The sequence below is a fragment of the Plecotus auritus genome, assembly GCF_963455305.1.
Source record: "Plecotus auritus genome assembly, chromosome: 10".
NCBI lineage: Eukaryota > Metazoa > Chordata > Mammalia > Chiroptera > Vespertilionidae > Plecotus > Plecotus auritus.
In genome coordinates, this window is record NC_137785.1 from 15,037,845 (window position 1) to 15,061,253 (window position 23,409).

General features: G+C 59.3%; 2 protein-coding genes across 2 annotated transcripts; both read left to right on the forward strand.

The window, feature by feature from the left end:
• Positions 1-3: 3 nt before the first annotated feature.
• Positions 4-12,805, forward strand: TRAPPC6A (trafficking protein particle complex subunit 6A). The gene is made up of 6 exons (XM_080643685.1): positions 4-886; positions 10,638-10,705; positions 10,864-10,981; positions 11,653-11,736; positions 11,926-12,019; positions 12,492-12,805. The coding sequence occupies exons 1-6, from the start codon at positions 797-799 to the stop codon at positions 12,521-12,523; spliced, it is 486 nt and encodes a 161-aa protein (XP_080499811.1). The 5' UTR covers positions 4-796; the 3' UTR covers positions 12,524-12,805.
• A 2,048-nt stretch (positions 12,806-14,853) lies between these two features.
• On the forward strand, positions 14,854-22,466 carry NKPD1 (NTPase KAP family P-loop domain containing 1). Its single transcript, XM_080643839.1, has 4 exons — positions 14,854-14,913; positions 15,613-15,803; positions 18,827-18,958; positions 20,362-22,466. Exons 2-4 carry the CDS (start codon positions 15,704-15,706, stop codon positions 22,245-22,247), a joined length of 2,118 nt encoding a protein of 705 aa, XP_080499965.1. The 5' UTR covers positions 14,854-14,913; positions 15,613-15,703; the 3' UTR covers positions 22,248-22,466.
• The last annotated feature ends 943 nt before the right edge of the window (positions 22,467-23,409 follow it).

Genomic DNA, 23,409 nt, shown 5'->3' on the forward strand with positions numbered 1-23,409 from the left:
CCGAGCTAGGGAGAAGAGGAGCGGAGGGACGGCGTGAGAGGCGGGCGCCCGGCGGTGGTTAAAAGGTGCATTTTCTGGATTCCCAGCCCCTCCACTATCCTAGTGATTTGGGGCCATCATGTCCCAGGCCTGGGCCTCATTTTCCTCTTCTGTAAAAGGGACTCATCATCACTGCCAGCGATGTCGGGGCTACTGGACTCCAACCTCTTCAATGTACTGATAGGGAAACCGAGGACCAGCTCGATCAAGTCTCTGAGGCCGCAGCTCTCAGAGTTCCAAACTGGGCTCTTTCCGATTTTGCCTCCTAGCAGAGGCCACATCCGGAAGTACACGGCTCCAGGAACTGCTCAGGGACCTGTGCCGGTGTCACAGGAGTGACAGACAGCCCAGCTGCACTCGGAAGGGTGCACTGACTAGCGGGGCGGAGGTCTGCGCTATCTCTGAAGACCTTACCGGGTGGAGGAAGCTCGGAGCCTGCGGGATGCGCTACCCAGCGGAAGTGCGGCGTCGGTACGGCGGGAGGAGTGGCAGCCCCAACCAATAGGGCATCACGTTGGGCGGGCCTTAACCAATCACGTGGGCCGACCAGGCAGCAAACTGTCCTCAGAAACGGAGAAGGCGGTCTCCCAAGTTCACGCGCGCACCGCGTGTGAGGAGGGGGAAGGCGGAGCTACCCGGGAGCACCGTGGGAGCGTGAGTGGGCGGGCTCGCGTCCCGCAGCAGGAGGCGGAGCTACCTCAGCCGGGCCAATGAGAGCACGAAGCGCTAGGCGGTAGGTAGCGCGCGAGGCCGACGAATGGTGGACGCAGTTCTGTTCGAGCTTCTACACACGGAGATGGTGGCGGAGCTCTGGGCGCACGACTCCGACCTCGACCCCGGCCCCGGGGTGAGCGCAGGTCGCGGCGGGAAAGTGGGCTAGAGGTCCCGGGGGGCGCAAGGGCGTGGCGGCGGCCCGGGTCGAATTCTGGCCCCGCCCCCGCCCCGCCCCGCTGGGCGACCTAGGGCGCTGGCTTCCTCCTCTGTACTCTGGGGGGTCCCAGCCGGGCGGGCCTCGCGGGTTCCTTGTAGGATTGAGCGAGACAGCTCGGGGTAAAGCTCTGAGCTCAAATCCTGGCACTGAATAAGTGGGCAGTAATTATAATGATTACTATATTGGATGTGTTCTGAGGACTTCTGGGTTGGATCCCTGCGACACTCATTAGGTGTGAGAGTCAGTGAGTCAATGTCTTTGTGCCTCAGTTTCTTCCTTTATAAAATGGGCATCATAACCACCTAAGTCTCAGAGTGGGACATTTATTAATTTAACAAACACTTATTGAACGTCTTTATGTTCCAGGCACTGTTTCAGTGTCCTTGAGAAGCTTATAGTTTTTATTTTTTTAAATATATTTTATTGATTTTTTACAGAGAGGAAGGGAGAGGGATAGAGAGTCAGAAACATCGATGAGAGAGAAACATCGATCAGCTGCCTCCTGCACACCTCCCACTGGGGATGTGCCCACAACCAAGGTACATGCCCTTGACCGGAATCGAACCCGGGACCCTTCAGTCCGCAGGCCGACGCTCTATCCACTGAGCCAAACCAGTCAGGGCAGTTTTTATTTTTTATACACTTTTTATTTTTGTTATGAAGCTTACATTTTAGTAGGGTTGTCAAACAAACAATAAATAAAAGTTCTATGGAGAACTAGTAAAAATTTCTATAAGGAAAACCTAAGTAAAATCAGGGAAAGAAAAGGTATGGCGTGGTCGATTGTAGAGGAGAGCGTTTCTGACCAAGGGAGGAAGCAAGGCCCAGGGATAAATGGGGGAAAAGCATGTCTGGAACAGGTGCAAAGCCCGGCGGTAGGAGCATGCTCAGCATTTTGGAAGCTGGTCATTATGAATTACAGGCAAGCTCAAACTTTAAAGCTCTTAGTGCAATGTCTAAAACATAATCAGGCCCTAACTGGTTTGGCTCAGTGGATAGAGCGTCGGCCTGTGGACTCAAGGGTCCCAGGTTCGATTCCGGTCAAGGGCACGTACCTTGGTTGCAGGCACATTACCCAGTAGGGAGTGTGCAGGAGGCAGCTGATTGATGTTTCTAACTCTCCCTCTCCCTTCCTCTCTGTAAAAAATCAATAAACTGCCAAAACCGGTTTGGCTCAGTGGATAGAGCGTCGGCCTGCGGACTGAAGGGTCCCAGGTTCGATTCCGGTCAAGGGCATGTACCTTGGTTGCGGGCACATCCCCAGTGGGAGGTGTGCAGGAGGCAGCTGATCGATGTTTCTCTCTCATAGATGTTTCTAACTCTCTATCCCTCTTCCTTCCTCTCTGTAAAAAATAAAATATATTAAAAAAAATATCAATAAACTATATTTAAGAAACAACAACACATAATCAGCCCTCCAAAGATGGGAGTTATTGCTGCAAAGTCTGTTATTAAGAAGAAAGGGTGGAGGAGAGTGTGCTTAATACATGGGGGCTGGGCTCACTTTTTTTATTAATATTCTTATTATGATCGTCATCTTGTATATGTAAGACTTTTTTTTTTTATCCTTACCTGAGGATATTTTTTCCATTGATTTCCAGAGAGAGTAGAAGAGAGAGGGAAAGACAGAGGGAAATATTGATGTGAGAGAAACACTTTGATTGGCTGCCTCCTGTACATGTGTGCCCTGACCAGGGCCTGGGGCTAGGGAGGAGCCTGCAACTGAGGTATGTGCCCTTGACCGGAATTGAACCTGGGACCCTTCGGTCCACAGGCTGACGCTCTATTCACTGAGCCAAACCGGCTAGGGCTATAGGATATTTTTATTGGCCTAGGTTTTCTTCCCAATTTAGAAGCCCTAAGAAGGGTGTTGGATGTTATGATGTCAACCTACACTGAGTGGCCAGATTATTATGTGTTCAGAGATCATAATAACCTTCCTATATAATAAAAGGCTAATATGCAAATTGTCCCCTCGACCAGGAGTCCGACCAGCAGGCAGGCTGGCCAACTGCCCATGTCCCCTCCCCCTGGCCAGGCTGGCCAGACCCCACCCATGCACAAATTCATGCACTGGGCCTCCAGTATATATACTGAGTGGCCAGATTATTATGCGTTCAGAGATCATAATAACCTGGCCACTCAGTGTATTTTCTTCAGAGTTCATTCATTCAACAAACATTAACTAAAACCTGCGGGGTGCCAGGCCCTGATGTCAGCTCTGGGAATAACTCAGTGAACCATATAAAAGTCCTTGCCCTCCTGGAGCTCATGTTGCAGTGGGGGAGACAGACAAATAAGATAAGTGAGTCAAGTATATAGTACATTAGGAAGATGCTATGCGGAACGTAAAGCACGGGAAAAGGAGTCTGCATTGGCCTGTGTGTTGGGGATGGAGCGGGGGGGCGTTGCACTGTCTCAGCAGCCCCATCCATCCTGACTTTCAAGCCAGAAACTAAACTCAGTAGTCCCTGACATCTGCCGTTTCTCCATCACCTTCGGCCAACCAGGCCCTGCCCATTCTGTTGTCTAAATGTTTCACATCTGTCCCCTCTCCTACTTTAGTCCAGGTTCCCGCTTCTTCCTGCTTGTCCCAGCCTTCTCCTTCATCTCCCAGCTCATTTCACCTGTCATAGCTTCACTGTGTTCACACCTATTAATCCTTCCAGTCTTGGCCCAAATGGCCCCTCCTCAGAGAAGCCAACCCTGAGTCCCCAGAAGTCAGGTATCCTTGTTGCATTCTCGCAGCCCCCGCCCCAGTTTTCCTTTGGCAGCCCTCCTCCTCCTCCATAAGTTTATATGTGAATTATGTATCTCTATGGCCCTTTGATTCACATCCATCTCCTACACCAGAGTATGTTGTGTGGGCTGGAACCAGATCTGTGCTGCTCACCACACAGTAGGGCCTCTGCATGGGTTTGTTGGGGAACTGGGTACAGCCCCTGTGCTGAGGAGGGTGGGGTGGGGACCGGGATTCACTTGGTAGTGTGAGCAAAAACTGCACTTACCAGTGTTTCCCATGTGATCCTCCTAACAACGCCCAGAGGTCGGCAGGGGCAGAATGCTTGCTCTCAACTGGCAGAGTCGGGAATGGAACTAGGCCTCCCGCCTCCAGAGACTGTGCTGTAAACCCTGGTCTTCATTTCCCAGTGTGTCCTCCCTGACACGCTCCCGGAGGACCTTAATGGGTTTTTAGAAGTGGCCAAGCAAGTGTGGGACACACGGGGTTGCTCAGGTTTGCTCCCCACAGGGCTTTCCGAGTGCCCGAGAACCAGTGGTCCTCTGCCCACTGCCCCTGGAATGCTGGGGTCCCACACAGAGCAGAACTGAGGTGGCCTGGGTGGCAGGCCTCGGGGAGCTCGCAGGTGGTTCCAGGGTTGGCCAGGGGTGAGAACTCTGGCAGTGTCCCCATATCCCTGCGACCTTAGCCCCATTTTTCAGGGGCCTGTCATGGGAAACTGCTATGTTTTCTCCGTCCTCTTTCACTCCTGGCCTCCCTTTCTCTGTTCCTTCTCTGGTTCCTCAAGTGTCGCGTCTGAGCCAAATGCAGGCCTCCTGTTTCTTGGGTCCTTACAGCATCCCCAGCACCATACTTTATCGGACTCAGTCCTCAGGACAGTCGTTCGGGTGGACATTCTCATCCCACTTTAGGGAGGAGGGCCTTTCTCAAGGACACGCGGCCGTGATCAGAGGCAAAAGCAGGGCTCAAGCATCTGGCTCCAAAACTTGTCTGTGGCATCTGGTCTGCCCATTCACCAGCTACTTGAGGACAGGGATGGTGGCTCATTCACCTGTGTCCCCACAGCACAGACACCCAATCACCATATCCTGCCTGGTTATTTGTTGCTGTTAAATGGTTTCTCCTGCCTGGTTACAAGTAGAGTGGAAGACTGGCCAGAGGACCCAGGTCAAAGGGCCTTTGTTCTCATGGGGGGGTGGGGGGTGGGCGGGGAACTCAGGGAGGAGGAGGCTGTGGTTTCTCCACCTCAGAAGCTTTGAAGATAAGGGGAGCCCTGGGCAAAGGAGTGCACTCCTGTGTACTTAGGTAATGAGCTGTCACCTACCACTGTGAGGCTGGCAGGTGGCCAGGAACAGCCCTGTTTGCCAGGCCTTCATCCACCCAGGCCCAGTGAGTGCCCATGCTGGCCCCTTGTCCCTGTTCCGGGCCACAGCCTGGAAAACCAGCTGGTTGCTGGGCTCCTGGCAGAGCCCTTTAGGGAGCGAAGTGCATCTGAGATGGGGAGCCAGCTGCGGGGTCTCTGTGAGCCCCATGGGGACTGGGGCTCTGTCCTGGCGGAACAGGAGCCATAGAAAGTTTACGCAGAGGTGTGCTGGGCTCAGATTGTTTTAGGAAGACCTCCCTGGCTACATGAATGAGATTGGATAGAGCCTGGGCAGGACGGGCTGCTGCTGCTGCAGGAGCCCAGAGCAGAGGTGAGGGCCTGCCAGTGGCAGGGGTGAGCTCTGGGAGTGTAGGGGGAGATGTCGGGATTGAGACGGGGGAGAGCCCAGGATAACCGGATGGGAGGTGTACTCTCCCCCTCACTCATTCTTACACACTTGTCTACTCCATACTTCTTTTGGGCCGTCTGGGGCCAGTCACCTTGAAGAGGCTGAGAACTTGTCCATTCTCCCTGTGCTTTTGTTTAGACAGGAACCCGGGCTGCTCTTCCCTGGTCCTCTGCCTGGGCCTGCACAGAGTGGCTCCGCAGCTGGGGGCCGAACCTCACAAATAATGAGGGGCCCGCAGGTGAGGACACAGGAAGCAGCCAGGACAGGAAGCAGCCAGGCACATAGCCCCCACCCAACTCCCCTGCTTCATTCCGAATGTTCTCCTGGCTGTCCTCCAAGTCAAGCGCTCAGGATGGGCTGGGAGGGGGTTTGGTTCGCTGTCTTCTGTGTGTGCTGCTTGGAGCTCCGTGGCCCTTCTCAGAGTGAACGCTTGCATCTTCCTTCAGCTCAGCACATCTTTCTCTTCTCTCTTCTCTCTTTGATTCCTTTCTTTCTTCTTGTTCTTAATCCTCACCGAGGATTTTTTTTTTAAGAGAGTAATGGAGAGAGACAAATATCAACGTGAGAGAAACATTGATTGGTTGCCTCCCACACATGCCCTGAACAGGAATTGAACCTGCAACCTTTTGGTGTATGGGATGATGCTCCAGCCAACTGAGCCATCCGGCCTGGGCTCTCTTTGATTACTTCTTCTCCCACATTGCTCTACCCATGTCTTTTTACCACTCGGAGGAATTTTAGACTTTCTGGATCTCTTCCACATGTCTTACAGCTTTGCTCCTATTTTTCCTGCCTCAGGTTTTTTCTGGACAATCGGGTGGCTTTATCTGCCTCACAAATTTGTCATTTTTTAGCTCCTGTGCTAACAGATGTTTATTTTGGCTACCATCTTTCTCATTTCCAAGAACTTCCCTTTGTCTGATTGTCCCTTCCGCCTAGTACCCGTGCTGTGTGGTGGCTGCATTAGTGCGACACTGATAAGGCCGTGCTGAGGGGTTCCCCTCTGTTCCTGATTATCCCATTTCCTCTCAGGGGGCTATTGTGTAAACTCAGCTGAGCAGGCGTGGGAGCCCAGACACGCACTGGCTCTGGGTGGGTTCCAGAAGATTTGGTGAATGGGAGAGTCTGCCTGTCCTCCCTGGGAATAATGATAAACCCCTAATCTCTGAAGAGCCTTTGCAGGGACAGGAGCAGAACAGAGTCTGGGACAGGCTGTGATAAAAGCAGGTGAACCGGCTTCTGCTTCCTTCCACCTCCACCCCCTCTTCCCCTGTCACCTGCTCATCCTCAGCCCTTCCCTCCCCACTTTTCTCCCTCCCTCTCTCATTATCCCCCAGGTCCCAACAAGCCCGGGACTTCAGTTTAGCAGATACTCAATTGGCCCAAGGCCAACAATAACAGCAGCTAGGGATAGAGCTGTCAGAACACTGCGGTGCATAGGGACTATCATCAGCCCCACTTCACTGGGGGAATTGAGGCACGGGGCCATGAAATAGCTTGCCCAAAATCGTGCGTTCAGTAAGTGGCGGAGCTGGGATCCAAACCCGGGCGTTGAAGCTCACTGAAGGGAAACAAACTCGTGGAAACCTTTCCGGATGCCCCTCAGCCTGGCTGAGGACCCTGCTGACTCTGGCTGTCCCCTCTCAGGGCCGCTGTCCTGGCTGTGTCCCACCCGCTCCCTCCCTTGTTTTACTCTTCCTTCAGATCTCAGACTCAGGGCAGGCATGACTCCCCAGGCACCGCCCGGTGCTTGTAAAAGTTCTTGCATGCTCCCGCTAGGACGCCGTTCTGTTGGGGCAGGGGTTGTCTGTGTCATCCCCCATCTGTCCTGCATCAGGACCGTTCAGGCAACATTTGTCACACAGGCAAAAACGCACCCTCCTCATCCTGGTCCACAGGGGCCCCCCTTCCCCACTTCCCATCACTGTCCCTTGTTAATAGTGGTGTAAGCCCAGCTGATGTGGTTCAGTGGTGGTTCCTCGACCTATGAACCAGGAGGTCACAGTTCGATTCCCGGGCACATGCCTAGGTTGCAGCTTAGATCCCCAGTAGTGTGCGTGCAAGAGGCAGCTGATCAATGATTCTCTCTCATCATTGATGCTTCTATCTCTCTCTCCCTCTCCCTCTCCTTTTCTCTCTGAATGAAATATATATATAAACACACACACACACACACACACACACACACACACACACACTAGAGGAGGCCCGGTGCATGAAATTTGTGCAAGGAGGGGGGTCCCCTCAGCCCGGCCTGCCCCTCTCGCATTCCGGGACCACTGGCTCCTAACTGCTCGCCTGCCTGCCTACCTGATTGTCCCTAACACTCGCCTGCCTGCCTGATCGCCCCTAACCGCTCACCTGCCTGCCTGATCGCCCCTAACCGCTCGCCTGCCTGCCTGATCGCCCCTAACTGCCTCTGTCTCGGCCCCTGCCGCAGCGGGTTTGTCTGGAAGGATGTCGGAATGATGTCCGGAAGGTCGTTTTGGCTGTCCGGTCTAATTAGCATATTATGCTTTTATTATTATAGACATATATACACAAACAAACAGTGGCCTAAGCTACATTCTCCTTGCTTTTTCTTGCCTTTGCACATACCCTCAAAACCAGGGAGTCCTGGGTTCTCCCCTGTCACGCTGGCGAGTCCTCAGGAGCACATATGCGCTCAGTCAGTGTGGAGCCCAGCCCCTGCCTCCTCCAGGAGCTCACTTCTAGAAGGGAGAGGCATGGGGTTGGGCAGCATTCTAGGTGCTGAGGTACATTACCCCCCCAGAACAGAGCCCCTCCGTGGGGTTTTCCTGCAGCCAAGGGCCTCATCCCCCAACAGCTAGGGCGCCCCAAGTTGACAGGCGCAGGCCAGTGGCTGACAATGGTGGCAACACTTCCTGAGCCCAGCTTGGAGTGCTCAGTTTTCCGGCTCCTTGAATCCCAGAAGGACCCCGGGAAGCGCACTGTTAACACTGTCCTCCTTTTGTATATGAGGAAGCCCAGGCACAGGGCATTTAGCCACTGCCCAGTCCCACCGCTGGTACGTGTTAGGGGCTGATCCTCACTGGGTACCTGTCCCCCTCGCGCTCAGTGTCTCTCACAGGCCCAGCTTATCTCCCTTTAGTCATCAGACCCCTCCCACAGCCCCACAGGAAGCTGTGTCGTCACCCAGGCCCTGTTCCCACGGGTGGAGCAGAGAAGGGCCTGGGTGCCCAGTGGCCTGGCCGAGGAGAGGGCACCTGGCTTGGAAATTCAGGTGACCTCTGCTTGGCCCTTCCCACCACACTGGGGCCAGGTCAGCTGTGGCGTCCCGGCCACCCAACCATCTGGCCACCTTGGCTTAGGAGACAGATTGCTCAGGTTTGAAAGATCCAAGGCAGGGTTCCCCTCTCCCCTCTGAGCCTGTTTTCGGGTGTGAAATAGCCTCCCTTATGGGGTTGTTAAAATTAAGCGGGAGGGTTTGTACAAAGGACCTGCACGTGGTATATGCGCAAACCCCGCCCCTTCACCCTGTTCAGCATCTGTTTCTTAAGCAGCTCCCTCCCAGGTGCCAAGGCCTGTGTTGGCTGCTGAGGGTTGGCCTGGTCCCCATCCTTACAGGGCTGTGTCCCCACTCAGTGACAGTGCAGAGTGGCAGGGCGGGATCGCACACCTACCCTGGGAGAGACCATGACAAGTCTTGCAGCAGTCCGGCAGAGGGAACAGTGAGTGGAAGCGTGTCATGGGGGTGGAGGTGGCGGAGGCATGGCTGGTCCCAGAAGGCGGTGTGAAGCCTGCTGAGGAGGCCCGGACGTCATCTTAGGCTGGATCTAAGCAGAAAAACCCATTCACCACGCAGGGGCTCCGTGATAGCGGCGGGGGGCGGGGGGGTTGGGGTAGAGGGGAAGCGGCTCAGGTCTGGGCACTGCAGCCTCCTGAGGAGCCAGCTGCCGCCCCCCAGGGTTCTCACCTCAGCCTCCCACCGTAGGCTGAGTGCTATTGCTGATGCCCCAACCTGGACCGCCCTCTGAACGAAAAAAGGGCCACACACTAAACCTGAAACGCTCAGGGGAGATGGTCTGAACATACAATTTCCTAACTAAAGTGAGTCACAGCTGCTAGTCACATCCCGGGCCTGGAGTCCTTGACAAAAGTTACCTTAAGTGAGCCTGTCTGTTGTCTTTTTGCATCTAAGGTAACATACCTTTGAAATGTCAGAGAAATCTCCTTTTTCAGACCCCTCCGGGCCCACCCACCCGGGCAGAGACCACGGACCTGTCACTGTCATCTCGCTCCTGCATACCATCTGTGTGTGCTATAAATGCTCGTTGTTACTATCCTGTACCCATGAATGTACAAGAGGATGTGTCTCTGTTTTACTTTTCATCCAGTCCCAGAGATGCCACTCTCCCCCCTTACTTCCTCTGCCCCCTAAATCTACCACCCACAGATTGATTTCCTGTAACCCTCCTGAGGCCTCCTCCTTTGATTCTAATGTGGAAGGTAAGCTTCGGAACTGTCATTCTCTGGAGCATTTTCTCGGTTTGTTGAGATTTTGCTTCCTGGCAATTAGCAGTTTGGCTCAAATAAACACATAAAAATCCACTACAGGTTTGGGCGGTTTTTATGTCGACAGCACCTTCAGCTCTCTCCAGGTCACCCCAAATGAAAATGACAAATGGGCTCACCCGCCATGCCGTTCCCCTCCCCATGCCTTGGCCTCTCCCACTGGGAGACCCTGGCCTGCCCTCCACAATACCACTCTGCTGCCCTGCCTTCCCCCGGCACTCAAGGGAACAGCTCCCTCCCCAGCTTGTGCGTCCTCCTCTGGGTTCTTGAGACTCTTGCAGCCCCCTGCTGGCCAGACCAGGGCCATGCCTCTGGAGCCCTCGGACAGGTCACCTTCAGCTTCTGGGTGATCAGGGAGCTGTGCTTACAGGGACAGGTGCTCTCGGAAGAGTTGACTAGCAGGGGTAAAGCTGAGTGTGGGGAATACCCCCATTTTTTCTGGAGCAAGGGGGAGCTGGCCCTGTGGGGTGATGGGGTCTGCAGAGGGGCAAAGCCAGCCTGCCCTTCCGCAGGCCTGAGCCCGCCCTGGCCCGGCAGCGCCGAACTGGAGAGATGGCTGGGCTCCTTGCAGCCGCCTCACCGGGTGGCTCCCCTGAGCCTCTCCTCCTTGGTCTTCTAGGGACAGAAGACGAGCCTGTTGGTCCTGGAGGGGATGGGCTTCCGCGTGGGCCAAGCCCTGGGTGAGAGGTGAGAGTTGGCATCTCCTGCGCTTCCCCACCCCAGCGGGACCCGAGGCAGCGGGTTGCATTGTTCCCCACAGGAACCCAGCCTGGTTGCCCCCCACACACGCCCTGGGCTCCCCAACCCTGGCCATGCCTGACTCGGTGTCTGCCGCCGCCCCCCAGGCTGCCTCGGGAGATGCTGGCCTTCAGGGAGGAGCTGGACGTCCTCAAGTTCCTGTGCAAAGACCTGTGGGGGGCCGTGTTCCAGAAGCAGATGGACAGCCTCCGCACCAATCACCAGGTGAGTGCCCGCCCAGCGCCCGGCTTCCTGGCTGCAGGCTGAGGGGAAACCGCAGCTCCTGAAGGGGACCCTATGCCAGGAGGCAGGGGCCGGGCTTACCCCTGGGCAGCCCCCACCCTCCTTGGGGAGGCTGCAGTGGGGCGCCGAAGCTCTTGCCAGTTTCTGTGCGCCTCCAGGATGGGGCCCCAGAGCTGGCAGGGGCCTCGTGGCTGGCACTGCCTGTCTTAACCTGGTCTGAGTTCCCCTTAGTCGTCCACCCTGCTGGCCACTGCTCAGGCCGGGTCTGCAGCTTCTCACCACAACCCCGGAGTCACACGGCCAGAGGGACAGGGCCAGCACCCCCGGTGACCAGGCCCGGAAGCCTGTGGGCTCCACTGCAGTCTGAAGGACGGGCTGTGACTGCCATGTTGTGTATGTTTTCAATCTCACCCGAGGACATTTTCATTGCTTTTTAGAGAGAGGGGAAGGGAGAGAGAGAAACATCAATCAGTTGCCTCCCGAATGGGCCCCAATTAACTCGGGGCTGGGGTTTAGGTATGTGCCCTGAATTGACCTTTCGGTGCAGGGGATGATGCTAACCAGTGAGACACACTGGCCAGGGTCCTGGCTCCCCTCCCCCCACTGCAAATGCACAGCACTGCCTGAGCCCACAGCCTCTCCTCTGTCCTCAGGGCACCTACGTCCTACAGGACAGCAGCTTTCCCCTGCTCGTCCGGATGGGCTCAGGCCTGCAGTATCTGGAGGAAGCACCCAAGGTAAGGGGGTGCTGGGACACACCCCCAGTTCACTTCTCCTACTTACCCATCCCCCACCCCAAGGGAGGCCTCTCCCCAGGTCAAAGGGTTGACCCCACTGTGAAGCCCGAAGCCCATCCCGGCCCTGGTCCTGGGTGTTGGCCTTCCCTTTTCCCATAGTGACCTGTGCACGCCCCCCCCGCCCCCCAGTTCCTGGCCTTCACCTGCGGCCTCCTGTGCGGCACCCTCAGCACCCTGGGCATCAAGAGCCTGGTTACCGCCTCCGTGGCAGCCCTGCCAGCCTGTGAGTCGTGGGAGTGGGGGGACCTCTGCCATCCCTGAGTGTGGCAGGGGCTCCAGAGCTCCCCTGTCCCTACTCCCGTAGGCCAGGCCACTGAGCCCAGTGTTTAGGTGGGAAATTTGAGATCCCAGGAGCTTAAGTTACATGCCAGGCACCCACCCTCTGTCCTCCCTCCCCAAGGTGTTTTTCCCTCTGTCAGGCTCCCAGGCCCATCCATGGCAGGGACCTGGGGCCCACGTGGTTAGGGCCTGGGCAGTACATGCCACAAAAGCCTGTGCCAGGCCCTTCCCTGCATGCTTGACTTTCATGCCCCAGTCACACATAGCCCTGGGATGCAGGCCAGGTGGGCAGGAGCGTCGCCCACTGTGCATAGTGAGGCCACCCATTCCGTTGGCACAGGGCCTGAGCGGTTCAGATGCTTTCTGCCTCTCCCCTCAGATCCTGCCTCAGGCTAAAGCCAGTCATTCTTTTCCAGGTAAGTTCCAGGTGGTGATCCAGAGATCCTGAGCCCCGGGCCTCGGCCCCATTGAGTCTCAGCCACCCCGGCCCAGGGACCCTGGGCTGCTGCTGGGGAATCTCGGACTCTGGGGGTGATGAGCATGGCAGGGGATCCAGCCACTTCAGGCATCACACGTGCTCAAAAAATGGATGTCATGGGGAGGTGGGGGCATCCCGGGGCAGGGTGGTCCCAGCCGCCCTTGGGCCTGGTGTGGCGAGGTCCCATCGGACACATCACTCACTCTGCAGGTGCTCAATAAAGGTTCCGGGCGTGGAGACAAGTTCAAGTGGATGACGGGGGTCACTCTCTGAGCTCTGGGGGGATGGGGCGTCTGTAAAGTGACTGTCACAGGGCCTGTGGCAGGAGGGGGCCAGAGCACCCCGTGTTGGCTCCCTGCCCCTCATCACCTGCCTTTCTGGGGCCCCATTCTCCCCCAGGCCTGAGTACTGGAGCTTGCGCATCTGTTATGGGAGGGTGGCCCTGGCTATAGCAACCCCACCAGCGTCCACATGTGTGGGGCTGCCCTCTGCCTAGTGGGGCCCACAGCATGGACCTCTCCCTGGGGAGTGGGGCCAGGGGTGCCCAGAGGGCAGGTGGCCGAGAGGGAATGGATGCAGGTGGGGAGCAGGCCAGACACCCTTATTCCCGCCCCCCCCCCCCCAACACACACACACACACTGTACACACTTCACATGCCTGGCAGACACTAGTCATACCCAGGACAGTGGCCTCTGCCCTGCACCTCCCCCACTTGCATCCATAACATCTGCAGCATCATGCACCTGGATTACTCGGGCTCTGCCACCTGCTGCCCAGTGTGTAAGTCCCTCCACCGCAGAGCTGCCAACCACGCTGGGGTGAGACCCAGATGGGTTTAAACGAGGCCCCTCTGCCCCTGTAGAGTTCAGGACAGGCACTGGGCCCTACTTGGCCTGCCCGCCCCAGGCCACACGCTGAGTGTGAGTGCTGCATTCCCTGGCCTGCCTCTGTGCCTTTGCACATGCCATTCCCTGCCCAGGCTGCCCTGCCCTCTGCCACCTCCAAACTCCTATTCCCTCGTGGGTGTCCAGTAGCCACCCAGCCTCTTGGAGCTGCCACCCACTGCCATTCCCGGTGGACTCCCGGTGTTTACTTATTCCCTGATCCCTCCACCCGTGGTGGCCCTGCCCAGCATAGAGCCGGGCAGATGCTCCTGCGTGAATCACAATTACTCAGCGAAACCATGTGTGCAGGCCGCCAGGAACGGGGACTGGCCCAGCCCTGCCTCTAAGAAGCTCAGGGGCCCACCCTGGAGGTTCCCACACACGCTCACCCCCTATCGGGACCGAGTCCAGAATTGGTGGAGGACAGGGAGGAAGGCCCCCCTGGAGAAAGCCCTCCCTGAAGAAGCAACTTGAAGGCCTGGGGGAGGAGAGACAGCCATGCACAGGCGTCCTCTATCCTGAAGCCCCCTGTCCTGGGTACTGTCTGTGGTTGCCTCCCCCGCCCCATCAGATCACCCATCTCCCCGGGCAGCCACTGTTGGGTGGTGTAGGGAGCAGACCCTGGGGAGCAGAGGGGCACCCATGGTATCAGGCCCCTCTTGTCCAGCCCCGGCCCCAGCCTCACCTCTGGAAGGATGTCTTAAAGGAACCACACCTATCAGGAGGCAGATCCTGAACACAAACCACTGATCCCGCTTTCAAAGTTCCGCCCTGCCTCTGAGACCCCACAAGGGACCACAAAGAGCATCACACCCCTCTCTGGGGCGCGATGAGGAAGAACGGGGCTAGTGTATGACAAGCATGTCCACCATAGGAGGCCCCTGGTAAGCCTCACAGTGTGTGTCGTCCTCATTCTATGAGAAGCATTTAGAGCAGCCTGGTAAATGGGTCAGTCAGTGCCCGGCATGTTAGCTGCTGTCACTGCTGCATTCCACGCTCTGCTCAGTGGACTCCCTGACAACCCGAGAAGCGGGCACGGACACTGGCCCGCTCAGCAATGAGGAAGCCCAGGCTCAGAGAGGTGTAGTCACCTGCCCAAGGTCACACAGCTAGGCCCCAGAGGAATGGCATCTGAACCCGGGATTGCGTCCTGGCGTGGCTTGCACTCGATCCCTGCCCCAGCTTCCTTCCCTCCCACAGCAGAAGTGCCTGGGGCCTGGGCACCATGGACACTTTGTCCGGTCCCACCCAGGCAGCACCGTGGCCAGTCATCTCCATCCTTGACCTCAGGTACTGTGCAGGGGCAGGCCCCCCAGTCCTGGAGAGCCGAGGGCCCCTGGCAAGCTGGGAAAAAGGGGAGGGGACTGGGCGGGCAAACCGGTCAGTCAGGCAGCTCAGCTCCTGGCACCCTCTCACCAGTTGGGCCTGAGCCGGCGGCCGGGGAGCTGGGGCCTCAAGGCAGAAGCAGCAATCAGGTACGGGGACCCCAGGCTGGGGGGTAGTGGGTAGGGGCCACATGCCTGCCCCCAACCCTCACTGAGCCCCAACTCTCACCACCAATTTCTTACCACTTCACCTGTCTTCCCCTCTCCCCCAACAACATCCCTCCCTCCCTTCTGTTTTTGGTGCCTCACATTTTAAACCCAGGGCACTCCTCTCACCCTGGGTTTGCTGAGCCTCTCTCCAAATGGAAGCCCTTACTTTCATCTGCTCTCCCAGAATTCCCCTCCCTCCAGCTGCCCATTCAGTCTCCAAATGGACCCAGCCCTGAGATTCAGCCATTTGATGCTCCCTGCCCCCAGCCCTCAGTGCACTGGGCTCACCCGTGTCCTTCAGACAGTGCCAGCCTCGCTTCCCACAGCGCATACCCCCAATGCCTAGTTCCCCTGATTTTACTCAGCCACCCACCAGCTCCCCTTCCCCAGCCCACATCTGCTCAGCACCCCATCGTCCTGGCCTCTTGAAAACTCTCATGGACTCCCAAACACCCAATCACTGGACCCTTGAAAGTCTTACCCACCCCACGTTAGCCCCAAGTCCCCCTCAACCCCCCACACCTCCCTCCCATACCTGGGCATCCCTCCCCTGGGCCTGACCTCTCACTTTTACTCTGAAGAGCACCCTGCCCCACCTGGACCTGGGAGCCAACATCTGGGCTGGGGTCTCCTTCCCAGGTCCCAGGCGGCTGTCCTGGAAGTCGGTTCCTGCTGCTGGTGCCACGGGGGCTGGGCCCTGAGGCCGTCCCCCCGTGAGCAGCCCGGCGCCATGCACCAGCACAATACTGTCCACTTTGCCAAGGGCACCCTGCCCCCCTGGAACCTCACCGAGAGCAACTACTTGGACCCAGAGCTGGGGCACCAAAAAGGTAGGGGTACAGTTTGGGGAGTCCTGGCAGGGAGGTGTGTGAGTGGGGGGCTGCCAAGTGGATGGTGGGACAGAAGCTCAGGCCCCAGAAGGGAAGTCACCAGAACTCCTCGGATATGGGGCCATGGGGGCGGGGGGAACCACAGACCCGGTGGCCAAAGCTGGGAGCCGGGGCTGGGGATGTCAGCAGAGGAGTCCCACCTGGCCTGCCCCTCCCCCAGTGTGGGAACAGCTCCAGGCTGTGGGGACTGCCCTCAACCTGGGGAAGCGGCCCCGCCGACGGAGTGTATGAACGAGGTGGGGGCCAGAGTCCCAGGCTGCCCCTTCCCACCAGCCTAGGTTGGAGCCTGGGTGTAGGCCAACCCCCTTCACCCCCATTCTGTCCTGTCCCCACTCCACAGCCACCTCCCATCACTCTGGCCTCCTCTGGACCAACCAGACCAGTTCCCCATGGATTCCTCTGTCACACCACTGGGGGACCCCCAGGGACCAAGCAATTTGGGGTGGCAGGGACTCTGGGTGTCATCCCCTCTCCAGCCCCTCGCCCAGTTAAAGCCCAGGCCCTGCACCACTCCCCCCACTCATGGTGGGGCACAGAGCCCACACCCCCTCCTTGTCTCTCTGACTTCTGGGCCATAGCTGAGGATCAGCCCCAGCCTCCATCTGAAACCTGACCTGGTTCCTGCCAGTGGCCCCAGGAGTCAGGGACCCAGGCCCAGTCACCCCCACTTCCTTCCTTCCAGGATGCTGTCAGCAGTGGTGCCATGACCCAGCGGCCCCTCCAGCCCACAGGCCCTGTCACCTGTCCCCCCAGGTGCGGTGGCAGCTTGCCTACCACAGCCACCAGGGGGTCGTCGGGGGCTGTCGCCGGGGCCCCCAGCTCCCTATCCTGCAGCAGCAGCGGCAGCCCCCGCCCGCACCTTCTAGCCCCCTGCGGCAGCGTCTCTGCCCTGTTCCTGGTGCCCAGAAGGGATCACCTACAACCACCATGGCCCCCATGGGACCGGCCTGCGCCCCCCAGCTGCCCCCTGCACCCGCCATGGCCAGCAGCGGCCCAGCCCTGCCCTCCGCAACCAGCATCCTCCTGGAGCCCCACAGGCCCACTGACGCCGGGCCCCTGCCTCCCCCCGCAGCCTGCGGCCCCTTCACCTCCTACAGCTCCGGTGCTCACCCAGTCTCCCTGGGGCTCTGTCCCTGCCACCTCGCTTCCCGCCTGGGCCTGGAGCCTCCCTCCCTCTGGTCCCCGTCTGAGAGGGTGCTTGTCCCTGACGCTGGGTCTCGGCGGCCACTCTGCTTCATCTGTTGGGATCCAAGGCTTCCGGGCAGGGCCTGTCCCTGGTGCCTCCATCCTGGGCTGGCCAAGGGCCTGGGCTGACTCCCTTGCCGACTCCCTTGCTCTGCTTTCTGTGTCACTGGCCCTCCCTCGGCTGGCTCAACAGGCCACAGAGGATGTGTGGCGGGGTGGTGAGCAACAGCTTGCTGGCCAGCTCTGGTTGGGGGAGGTGGTCAATGAGCAGCTGCGGCAAGAGGTAGGGAGTGGCCTGGGGGATGGAGAGAGCAGTGCAGCGATGGGAGGGTTCCATTCATTCATTCATTCATTCGCTGACCAGGTATTAAACGCCTGCAGCGGGTGTGAGGCTCTGTTCTGGGGGCAAAGGGAGCAGGGCAGACAGACCGACGCCCTCCCGGAGCTCACATTCTGTGGGGCGGGGCTGGGTGGGTGCAGGAAACGAGAAATAGGAACGTTTAAAAGCCCAGCACCACATGGAGAAGAACACAGCCAGGACAGGAGATAGGGGGCACCAGGCTTCTCAGTTAAACAGTCACCATTAAGGCGCATCTGACAAAGACGGGCCGTTCTCTTGAGTAAGTAAGTGGCAGCAGGATCCGCAAAGGCCGGCTTGGGGGACAGCGAGGAGGCCAGTGTGGCTGCAGCGCAGGGAGAGAGGGGAGAGGGCTGATAGGTGGAAGGGTGGATGGGCGGGAACTGACTCAGGATCTAACAGGGGAGTGGACTGTGGGGGGCAAGGGCGGACGCAGGAGTCCAGGCCAGAGGTGCTGGGGGCCTAACCTGAGAGACAGGGACACGAGGCTGGTTTCCAACTCTGGTTAGAAAACAGAGCAACAGCTGAGCAGGGCCTGGGGCTCCAGGTCAGGAACAGCTTTATCACGGGAGCCTCTGGGCCACGGCGCCCGGTTCCCACACAGACCGGCAGAGGATGAATGAGGGGAGGCCTCCCTGAAAGGCTGGCCCTGCGACTCCCTCCACCCCGTGACTGAGCCCTGCCTTTCTGGCGCCCCAACTCCAGGGCTTTCATAGGGTGTCAGGACTTAACCCTAAGTGCGCCCTAAATGGCAATTCCAGACCACGGCACTGCCTTTGGTACCCAGGCCCCCAGTGTCTCTGCCACCCACTCCCAGAGGCACCACTGCTCGGGTCACCCAGAGAGAGGTGACAGGGCCAGGACCAGAGGCAGGTCTCAGGGCAGGATGAGTGACTGTGGGCAGGGGTCACGGAGAGGGAGAGAGGTCAGGGCCAGGGGTGGACAGGAAGCTGAGGAGCCGGTCGACACTGAAGCCAGGCTGGCAGAGCAGGCAGGAGCGGGCACGCGGAGCATGGCGGGCAGTGTCCTAAGCATCCAAGGGCCTGGAGGCTCAAGAAAAGACCCTGGGACTTTCCCAGGGGAACCATGGACCGGTGGCCTAGGGCCAGGGCGGCCAAATTAGCACAGGTCTCCGGCTGGGGCCAGGGAAGGCTAGCCTCCGGGCCTTGGCTGATGAATTTGGGGTCAGCTCATCCTGGGCGGCCCAGAGGGGCACACTGGCCGCGGAGGAAGGGGCTGCCTTTGGCCACAGAAACCTGCACCTGAGGTTTCAGCTGAGTCTTCTCTGGGACAGGGATGCTGGTGCAGGGAGGGGCTGAGGGCGGTGCTCTGGAGGGGGAGGGGCTGGGAGGAGGGGTACCTGGCCAGCCTCATTGACTCAGTTTCTCTACCTCTACCCGCTCCCCACCCTGGTCCCCAGATATCCTGACAGAGGATGATGTCTACTGCAGCTGCCTGGCCAAGACCCTCTGCCACGTGCCCGTGCCTGTGACGGTGGGTTTCTACGCCCCTTTCGGCTGCCGCCTGCACCTGATGCTAGACAAGATCACGGGTGAGGCTCTGTGTGTGCTGGGGCGAGGGTACGGGAAATGGAGCCGCTGGCCCTGCCCAGCCCCAGGCTTCCCCAAGATCCACTCGCCCCTGAGGCCAGCCGGCCCCAGTCCAGTGGCCATAACTTACTTTAACCAGGTTCCTACCCAGGCCCTCAGCCTCTGCCCCGCATCCCTCCCCCACCCCTGCCCCCTATCACTACCCCCACCTCTGCCCCCATCCCTGCTCCAGTTTCCTCTCTGACCTCCTGGCCTCCAGTCTCAGCCCCCTCCCCTGCCAAATCCACTCCAAGGAACTTTCTAAAATACAAATCTATCCCTGGCGTTCCCCTGCTCAAACGCCTTCTATGGCTCCGGAACACCCTAGGGAGAAAGCCCAAGTTCCTCACTGAGGCTGTAGGACCCACCTCTTCTCCTCAGCTCTGGCTCAGGGCCTGGAGCCCACAAGAGCCCTAACAGACAGACAGGTGTTCACTGAAGACATGAGCTGAAACCTGGCCAGGATCTGCAGCAGCTTGGACCTGGTTCAAGCCCTGCTGGAGCTCAGCCCCCAGCCCCGGTGGTGGCCAGAAGGGCTGGAGGTGACTCACCTCCGTGTGCCAGGCCTGCTGAGCACCTAGTAAACAAGCCCCCGTCTGCCCCGTGTTGTCCTGGGAGGAGAAAAGGTTTGACTGTAGGGAGAAAGGAAATGGCATTGGAGCACCCACTCTGTGCTAGGTGGCTCTGACATATTCCCATTCATTCACTCACAACGTCACAGCAGACAGACGCCCCAGCCTCTCATGATCCGACCTTCAAACGTTCCCCCAACACTTCCTTGATGATCAAGACAACCAGGGCCCTGCCCTTCAAGGGCTCACAGTCCAGAGCGGGAGACACACCTGTCCCCAGTGACAACTCAAAGTGGGTGAGAAGACTGGGAGGGAGGTGGGGCGGGGGAGAGACAGGGGGCGTCTAATTCAGTCTGGGAATCAGAGAGGGCTTCCTGGAGGAGGAGACAGCTGAGCTGGAGGAAGAGGAGCAGGAAAATCAGATCAAGGCTGTACCCTTGCTGCCCAACATTTCTCTTCACCAGAACCTCGTATCCATTCTTTCACTCCTTAAAGCCTTCCCTGCACTCTCCCTTCCTCTTCATCTGGGGGCTCTATTTATGTCCATCCCTGAGCCTCCTGGGCCTCGCCCTCAGGCCTTTCCGGTCCAAGCCGGCTCCAAGTCTTCCCTTCCGCATTTTCTGCGTCCGCCCAGGCTTTTCCCGCCCGGCCCATTCTAATATCCAGGCCCCGCCCCTGCCCGAGTCCCGCCACAGGTGAGCCCCGCCCAGGGCCGAGCTCCGCCCCCGGCCCGAGCGTGGCCGCGGCCGCTCCCGCCGACCCGGCGCCCTCGCCCTCGCCCTCCGTCCCCGCAGCGCTGATGGAGCAGGAGGCGAGGCAGCTAGAGGCCGAGTTCCTGCAGCGCGTGCAGTGGCGGCCGCGGTCTGTGAGCGGCTGGAGCTTACCGCGGCTGCTGTGGTACCTGGTGTTCCTGCAGCCGGTCATCACCGAGGTGCACCTGCGGCGCAAGAACGTGAAGTTCCTCTTCATCCGCTTCAGCGCCTGGCAGTACGAGGGCTCTGACAAGCTGTGGGCCGGCCTGGTGACCACGCTGTGTGAGGGCATCCGCCACCACTACGGCCCGCTGCCCTTCAGCGTGTACTCGGTGTTGGGCAACAAGCCGACCACGAAGCCCGGCTTCGGCCAGTGCGAATGGCACTGCCGGCGCCGCGTGTGCCTGGCGCTGGTGGCCCTGCTGGCGGCGCTGGGCCTCGGCGTGGCCTTGCTCTACCTGTCCCTGGGCTCCCACGCGCTGAGCCACAGTGGCGCGCACAGCAGCGTGATGCGGGTGTTCGGTGGCGCGGCCACCACGCTTTCGGGCTCGGGCCTGCTCATGGCCGTGTACTCGGTGGGCAAGCACCTGTTAGTGAGCCAGCGCAAAAAGATCGAGCGGCTAGTGTCGCGAGAGAAATTCGGCAGCCAGCTGGGTTTCATGTGCGAGGTGAAGAAGGAGGTGGAGCTGCTCACCGACTTCCTGTGCTTCCTGGAGATCTACCAGCGATGCCGGCTGCGCATCGTGCTCGAGGTCACCGGGTTGGACACGTGCTACTCTGACCACGTGGTGGGTGTGCTCAACGCCATCAACACACTGTTGTCTGACAGCCATGCGCCCTTCATCTTCATCCTGGTGGTGGACCCCAGCATTCTGGCCGCGTGCCTCGAAAGCGCTGGCTCCATGAAGGGCATGGCGGACAATGGCTACCACTTCCTCAATCGCACTGTCACGCTGCCCTTCTCCGTGCCCATCATGGGCCACCGCACGAAGCTGCAGTTCCTGCACGACGCCGTGCAGAGCCGCGACGACCTGTTGTACCGAGAGATGACGCGCCATCTGCGGCCACTGAGCCCGGGCGGTGACGAGGGCGCGCAGCTGCTGGCCGTGGAGATGGAGATGCAGGCGGGGGCCGAGCGCACGCAGAGCCTCATCGACGTAGAGGCGGCGCGCCGCATCCAGGAGGCGCTCTTCTGCTTGCATGACGAGCGCGACTGCCTCTACGAGTACGTGCCCGACAACTTGGTGTTCATGCGGCGCATCGTCAACACCGTGCCCATCACCTTGCGCCTGCTGCAACAGCAGCAGCAGGACTTCGGGGGCCCCACACCGCGCCAGGCCGTGGCCTGGGTCGTGCTCGCCAACCAGTGGCCCTGCCGCCTCAGCTGGGTGCTGCAGTGCCTGGAGGACCGGCAGCAGGTCGGGGGCGCGCCCGAGGCCCGTGCGCGCCTCTGGGACGTGTTCTGCGACAACAGCCGGGAGCTGCACTCCCTGACCAAGGAGCTGCAGAACGTGCTGGACCTGGACGGCGACCCCGAGCTCTTCCAGCGCTTCCTGAGCGCCGACTTCCCCTTCACCGTGGCCGAGGCACAGAACCTGCTGCGCTGCACCGTCAACCTGGACCATTCCATCCGCCGCCGCATGGGCCTTCTCCGGGCGGTCAGAGCGCTCAAGCCGCCCAGCCCGCCCAAGTCCCCAGCCGGCGACGCCCCCCACGCTGCTAATAGAGCCAACCACACCCCTTCGGCGGCCTGCACCGCCAACGCAGCCAGCCACGACCCTCGGGCTGCCCGCGCTGTCACCAGAACCAACCAGGCCGGCGAGGACCCCCACCCCCGCATGACGCAAAGGAGTAAGCCCAGACCCGTGGCCTGTGTGTCCTGCGCTTCAGGGAATCCAGCCTTCATTCAGGGGCGGTGCCTTGAATGAAGGACTCTGGGGCAGCAAGGGCAACAGTGCCCCCTCTGCCCAGATGAGGACACGTGTAGGGACCCAGCGTCCAGTGTTGGGAATGAGGCCTGTGGTGGCCACATTCCCCACGTGAATCTGCGAGCCAGTGGGAGTAGCTGACAATAGTGCCAGTATCCCAAAGCGCAGGAGGACCACTGAAGACTCAGAGTTCAAGTGCAATAAATGAAGGTGTGAAAGCCCTTGATTGGTCTTAGGCCCTGGTCTCCCTCACTCAGCAAGAACTAGGGACCAGGCCTGCCCTGTTCGGCCAAGCCCATTTCCCCCCAGGGCGTCAGCCGCATGGCTGGCATCCCTAGGGCAGGAGGGGCTGTGGGGGTGGTGGGTGAGGCCCAAGCAGGGAGATGAAGGACGGATGTGCCACGTTGACTCAGGTGATAGAGAACACCCAGGCCTCGGGGATCCGGGTCCTAGTCCCCATACCCAAGCCTGCACCTCTGTGGGCAGGGCAGGAGCTGGCATTTCCAAGGGCAGTGTCTGAGGTGACCTCAGGGGGCTACTCAACTGGCAGTGTGGCTCCGCCCCCAGCATGAGTTAATTAGGTATCGCTGGCTGCTCCGCCAGCTGGGTGGGCAGCACTGCCTCCCCGGACAAGGAACCGTCCAGAGAGGCTGCTTTAGGGTCATTTCAGGGCCCCTGAGGAGCTCCTGGATGAGGTCAGGGAAGATGAGCAAAGCTGGGGGCGTGTGTAGGACAGAGTCAGAGTCGGAGCCGGAGCCGGGTCTAGAGGAGGGTAATCTTAGGGCTGGACTCTGCCTGTCCGGCACACCTTCCCCTCCTGCCAGTGGGAGACCTAGGATGGGGCGTCACCCCCAGGGCAGTTTCCTCTTCCTCATTGGTCACATAGCCACACGCTCAGGCCTGTGGTGTGCCCCGCCCAGTCCAGGGTGGGGAGGGAGGACCAACAGGGTGTGACTTCTAAGCCAGGGCCCTGAGCAGACAGTGGAGCCTAGAACTTTCAAAGCACCCACCCTCACGCCATGTGGCCTGGTGCGGGTACTGACGTCATTCCTTATCTCCAAGGCTGGGTACGACACCCCAGTGCCCCTGGCCAATGATTGTGCTAAAGTGGACGTAGGGCACAGCCAGCCTATGCCTTCACAGGCGATGCCGGGACTGAGGT